Source organism: Palaemon carinicauda, unplaced genomic scaffold (assembly GCF_036898095.1).
Source record: "Palaemon carinicauda isolate YSFRI2023 unplaced genomic scaffold, ASM3689809v2 scaffold3452, whole genome shotgun sequence".
NCBI lineage: Eukaryota > Metazoa > Arthropoda > Malacostraca > Decapoda > Palaemonidae > Palaemon > Palaemon carinicauda.
In genome coordinates, this window is record NW_027171137.1 from 3277 (window position 1) to 10000 (window position 6724).

General features: G+C 36.5%; 1 protein-coding gene across 1 annotated transcript; it reads left to right on the forward strand.

Annotated features, from left to right (window-relative positions):
* The first annotated feature begins 4170 nt into the window (after positions 1 to 4170).
* LOC137636633 (calponin homology domain-containing protein DDB_G0272472-like) lies at positions 4171 to 6381 on the forward strand. The gene has a single exon (XM_068369032.1). It carries the CDS (start codon positions 4171 to 4173, stop codon positions 6379 to 6381), a length of 2211 nt encoding a protein of 736 aa, XP_068225133.1.
* Positions 6382 to 6724: the final 343 nt, after the last annotated feature.

A 6724-nucleotide genomic window follows, 5' to 3' on the forward strand; every position in this document is an offset into this window, starting at 1 on the left:
TGATATATATATATATATATATATATATATATATATATATATATATATATATATATATATATGATAAATTTTGCACATTTAGACGTGTTTTTCATATTCAAATTAGCCATATATATTTTTGATACATTAATGTCTGGATTCTATTAACGACCTCGGGATCAGAGCCCCAGGCGAAATCACACAAAGACAAGAGCTTGTGACTGGCCGGGAATCGAACCCTGGTCGGCAAGCTTGTATAGACGGTGACTAAACCACTTGGCCACGAAGAAAGTGGTTTAGTCACTGTCTATACAAGCTTGCCGACCAGGGTTCGATTCCCGGCCGGTCACAAGCTCTTGTCTTAGTGTGATTTCGCCTGGGGCTCTGATCCCGAGGTCGTTAATAGAATCCAGACATTAATGTATCAAAAATATATATGGCTAATTTGAATATGAAAAACACGTCTAAATGTGCAAAATTATATATATATATATATATATATATATATATATATATATATATATATATATATATATATATGCAAAAGAAGCAGGGAAAGTAAGAGAAGATGATGGATTGACGAACTAAGAAAGTTTGCGGGTATAGACTGCCGTAGAAAGACCATAAGCAGACGCAAGTGGAAGGACATGTCTGAGGCCTTTGTCCTTCAGTGGACTAGTAATGGCTGATGATATATATATATATATATATATATATATATATATATATATATATATATACTGTATATATATATATATGTATATATATATCATCAGCCATTACTAGTCCACTGCAGGACAAAGGCCTCAGACATATCCTTCTACTTGCGTCTGTTTTTGGTCTTTTTACGGCAGTCTATACCCGCAAACTTTCTTAGCTCGTCAATCCATCATCTTCTCTTACTTTCCCTGCTGCTTTTGCATTCTCTAGGGACCCATTCTGTTATTCTTAACGCCCATCTATTATCTGACATTCTCATTATATATCCTGCCCACGTCCATTTTTTTTACATATTGTTAGAATATCCTCTACTTTAGTTTGCTCACGTATCCATGTTGCTCTTTTCTGTCTCTTAGTGTTATTCCCATCATTATTATTTCCAAAGCTCTTTGAATTGTAAAGGGCCTCGGTTAGATTTCGCCAATAGTCTCTATTTTGAACGCTTGGTGAACTAATTTCTCTTGGGGAATGCGAAGAGCATGCCCAAACCATCTCCATCTACCCCTCATTATGATCTCATCCACACGTGACACTCGAGTAATCTCTCTTATATATATATATATATATATATATATATATATATATATATATATATATATATATATATATATATATAATATATATATATATATATATATATATATATATAGTTTGCGTGTCTATATGTATGTATATAAAAGGAGAGAGAGAGAGAGAGAGAGAGAGAGAGAGAGAGAGAGAGAGAGAGAGAGAGAGCCTATAGTATAGCCCATATATGTATAGGCTTACAGTGTAGGCTATTATGTATAGGCCTACATTATAGCTCATCTTTGAATAGGCCTATGAGTATCTATGTATAGTCTACAGTATAGCCCTTCTATGCATAGAACTACAGTATAGCATCTATACGTATAGACCTACAACATAGCCAATATTTGTATAGGCCTACTGTATATTTATATGCAATGCACCTTTGCCTTTTATTGCATCAAAATGTTTCCGGTTTAAGAGCGTTTATCGAAGGAATTTAGGCCCAGCATTAAAATCTTTATTGCACGTAGAACAAAATACTTTTTCCCTTGAGAGCCATAGTAACTTGATATTGCGTATGCAACAAGCTGCAATTATCCCTTAAGCAACAAAGTTAAGCATTTCATATATGGATAATAAAGATTTCTGTTTGTAGGTTTGCTTATTCTGACATATAACTTCACAGAACAAATATAACTTTATACACAAAACCAACTTATTGTATATCAGGGGAGAATAGAAAACGGGAGTCTTTACTCCAAAGTTTAGATCAAGGGAGAATAGAAAACGGGAGTTTTTACTCCTTCAAAGTTGCTGAAGGACATTCCATTCAACTTTACCATTATTTATGTATATATAAAATCATATTATGAAAGGATTAAATAAAAATATCGTATTCTACATTAATGTTTTTTATTGAGGTAATTGTTTCATTATGAAAATTTAAAGCATTGTTATAAACTGGTATTTACTTTTACAAAGAAATGTAGACGTAGTATGAGAGATGCCAGATATAGCTATTTGGGACAAAAAAGAAATAAAAAAAAAAAAACGGTTTACCGCGGAAAATTTTCCTCTTCAAAATTATTTATCGAAAAGATTATTTGATGTAAATTTTTACATGATTTATTTTTTCACAATATTCGGGTGTTTTTCTTTTTTTGTAGAAATTTCTATCGAGCTACCCGTTATATAGAAGTGGTCTTCCGTTGTTTAATCAGAGCTTGACTGGACTCCGTTCGAAGCTGAGCAGACGAATTTATCTAGTATAGAAGAATGAGTCCTGACCGACTCCCAGCCTCTCCCTTTCTTCCATGGTCGTCTTTGAGTTCGCTTTCGAGAGCTTCATCTTCATCCTGTCCGTCCTTCTGTGTTATGAGATGCCAGACGTATGATGGCCGTTGCCTGCCTTAGGCCGATCTAACATCCTCGTTCCTGAAGGGTTCTGAAGAATTCCGGGAGTCTATGGAGAGATTTTCGTTCTGCCTTTCTTCCGTGGTCGTCTTCGAGTGCGCTTTCGAGAGCTTCATCTTCATCCTGTCCGTCCTTCTGTGTTATGAGATGCCAGACGTATGATGGCCGTTGCCTGCCTTAGGCCGATCTAACATCGGTTTCTGAATAATTCCGGTAGTCTATGGATAGATTTTCGTTGATTGGGATGTAGAAGAAGGCGAAGATGATTGCTCTTACAGCGACTGAAGTCTCGCAAGTCTGAAGAATGCCATTCCTAAAAGGATTCAGGCTTGGAGAGGTTTTTCGATCCTTTTCCTGAATCCTTTCAGGAATGGCGTTCTTCAGACTTGCGAGTCTTCAGTCGCTGTAAGAGCAATCATCTTCGCCTTTTTCTTCAACCCAATCAACGAAAATCTCTTCATCGACTCTCGGAATTCTTCAGAAATCTCGGAGGAGATGATTAATATGTTCAATGTAGCTCTAATAAAATACTAATTTGAGAAAATCGTCTTTACTTCTCCTTTATGTTATCCTATTGTAAATGATTTTAGAAGCCTATTGTAGTAGACATAGGCCTAAAATAGATAGTTTTGTGATAATTTCTGTCGATTTGGTGGTATTCAAAATAGGAATCATGAAAAATTAACGATCGCAAATCCGGCTGCGGGATTCCTGCTTCATTTCCAAGACATTCCGAAAACTGCCCGAGCTCCGAGATCCGTGTTGTTCTTTAAAGACATTCTTGGCTTCTCCCTGAGTGTCTCCAGATCAAGTTGCATTTTTTTTTTTCAAAATAGACCTAAAACAATGTAGAGGAAAGTTATTAACAAAAATGTGTAGTAATACCAGTTATTTGTGTTGTATTTATTGTGGAATGGCTTTGAGTACCAAAGTTTATTTTGTGGTTACTAATCAGAACAATTTGGGATATTGTGTATGCTGTAATTGTTCCGCTATGGAACCGAACAGGGACGCTTTGATGAAAGTAAAGAAGAACGGTTACCCAGGACCAGGAACCGTTAAGGATCTCGTCGAGAAATTTGAAAAAACTGGAAAAATGGAGAAACCAAAACGAAATGTTTCATTAGGAAACGAAGGACAAGTGAAGACTCGTATAATGCAATATGAAGAAAGGATAAAAGGTAACGGAACACAGAAGAAGGATTCTGTTGGAATTAGAATAAATCCAGCCAGGGAGGCCAAAGAAGTGGCCCTAGCTAGAATTGTTGAAATTCATAAGTTTGAAATGTCCGAAAATGGATACCAAGAAAGGATAAAAGGTAAAGGAAAACCGAAGGATTCTCTTGAAATTAGAAGGAATCCAACTACGGAGGCCATAAAAGTGGCCTTAGCTAGGATTGTTGAAATACCTAAGTTTGAAAAGTCCTACCAAGCTGCAAGGGTAGCCCAAATCCGAAAATTTGAAAATATGTTAAGAGAAACGATGACAGAAAATAGCCCAGGAACAGAAGCAGATTCTGGTATTTTTGTGGTGATTATGGAGCAACTATGATGGGAGAGATACTGGCACGGAATCAGAGAACTTATCTTAGAAGGGAAGCGAAAGATAGAGCCATATTAAGGATCAGACGAATTGCAATGGATGAAGTCTCTCCAGACAAGAGAGGCTTAGTATACGATCTTATTCAGCTCTGGGAAGAGGCTCTGAAAGGCGAGAAAATAGACAAGAAAAAGAAGATTGTTATTGAAGTGATAGAAGAAGGGATCGTAAAAAGGAACATCGAGTATCTCGAAAATATAATACGAGGAAACATACAGGAAGACGATCTTCGTGGACAATCTCGGGACTTCAGAAACCAACTTAGGAGGGTCGCTAAAGATATAGCCTCGGCACAGATAAGAAAAAGAGTGGAAGAGGAAATGGCCTCTGAGAAAAGAGGCGTAGTTTATGATCTTACTAAACGATATGAAACCGCATTAAAAGGAGACAAAATTGAAGCGAAAAATGAATATCAAGAGGCAAGAAAAAGCCAGACATTAGAAAACCTTATCGAGTGTTTTGAAAATAGGTTACAAGAAAAAACAGAGACTGAAGGCGATCTTCTTGGGCAATCTACAGACTTCAGGGAAAATCTTAACAGGAAGGCTAAGGATATCGCTTTAGCCAGGATAAGTCAAATAATACAAGAGTGGTTATCAGAAGAACAAAATGAAAACGTCTGGAAAAGTGAAAACATTGATGATAAAACAGAAATTGAAGGCGATCTTCTGGGGCAATCTCCAGACTTCAGGGAAAATCTTAACAGGAAGGCTAAGGATATCGCTTTAGCCAGGATAAGTCAAATAATACAAGAGTGGTTATCAGAAGAACAAAATGAAAAAGGCTACCAAGAATCAAATAGCCCTGGAACAAAAGCTGATTCTGCCAGTAAAAGTGGTGAATATCCAGAAATTATGATGATGAACGGAATAATGAAGAGAAAGCATCTTAGGAGAGAAGCAAAAGATGTGGCCCTAATAAGGATCAGACAGATTGCACAGGAGGAAATCTCACAGCAAAAAGGCGACAAAGTATACGCTCTTATTAAACTGAGGGAAGAGGCTCTGAAACACGAGAAAACGGATAAGAGACAGGAGGTTAACCTTGAAGAAATAGAAGAAGGAATCGTAGAAAGGGGTATCCAGTATTTTGAAAACCTCATTAGAGGAATTATTGTATCAGACTGTTGTCAGGCCATCGAATGGGGTCTTCAAGGAGTGGGAGCACATGAGGAACTATCGGAACAAAATGAAAACGTCTGGAAAAGTGAAAACATTAAAAAGGAACTTCAAGACTATCAAGAAGCAAATAGCTCAGGAACACAAGGATATTCTGCTAGTAATAGTGATGATTATGAAGAAATTATAAAGCTAAAGGTAATGGGACGCAAACAAACAGCTGATCTTAGGAGGAAAGCCAAAGATAAAGCCTTTTTCAAGATTAGACGAATTGCAATGGAGGAGGTCTTTCCAGAAGAGAGACGCTTAGTCTATGGTCTTGTTCAAGTATGGGAAAAGGCTCTGAAAGGTGACAAAATAGAGAAGATGAAGAAGGTTATTCATGAAGTAATAGAAAAAGGCAATGTAAAAAGGCATATCCAGAAATTTGAAAATGCCATACGAGGAAACTTGAAAGAAGGCGATCTTGGTGGACAACCTCGGGACTTCAGAAACCATCTTAGGAGGACCACTAAAGATAAGGCCTTGGCCCAGATAAGAAAATTAGTACAAGAGGAAATGTCTGAGAAAACAGGCCGAGTTTATGATCTTACTGAACTACATGAAAATGCAATCAAAGGAGACAAAATTGAAAAGAAAAGTGAATATAAGGCAATAAAAAGCCAAATAATAGAAAACCTAATGGAGTATTTTGAAAATATGTTACAAGAGAAAACAGAAAATGAAGGCCATCTTCTTGGGCAATCTCCAGGCTTGAGAGAGAATCTTAAAAGGAAAAGTGAAAACATTGAAAAGGAGCTTCAAGACTACCAGGAAGCAAGTAGCTCAGGAACACAAGGATATTCTGCTAGTAATAGTGATGATTATGAAGACATTATAAAGCTAAAGGTGATGGGACGCAAACAAACCGCTGATCTTAGGAGGAAAGCCAAAGATAAAGCCTTTTTCAAGATAAGACGAATTGCAATGGAGGAGGTCTTTCCAGAAGAGACGCTTAGTATATGGTCTTGTTCAAGAATGGGAAGAGGCTCTGAAAGGTGACAAAATAGAAAAGATGAAGAAGGTTATTCATGAAGTAATAGAAAAAGGCAATGTAAAAAGGCATATCCAGAAATTTGAAAATGCCATACGAGGAAACTTGAAAGAAGGCGATCTTGGTGGACAACCTCGGGACTTCAGACACCATCTTAGGAGGACCACTAAAGATAAGGCCTTGGCCCAGATAAGAAAATTAGTACAAGAGGAAATATCTGAGAAAACAGGCCGAGTTTATGATCTTACTGAACTATATGAAAATGCAATATTATTATTATTATTAAAATTGTAATTGTTATTATTATTATTATTATTATTATTATTATTATTATTATTATTATTATTATTA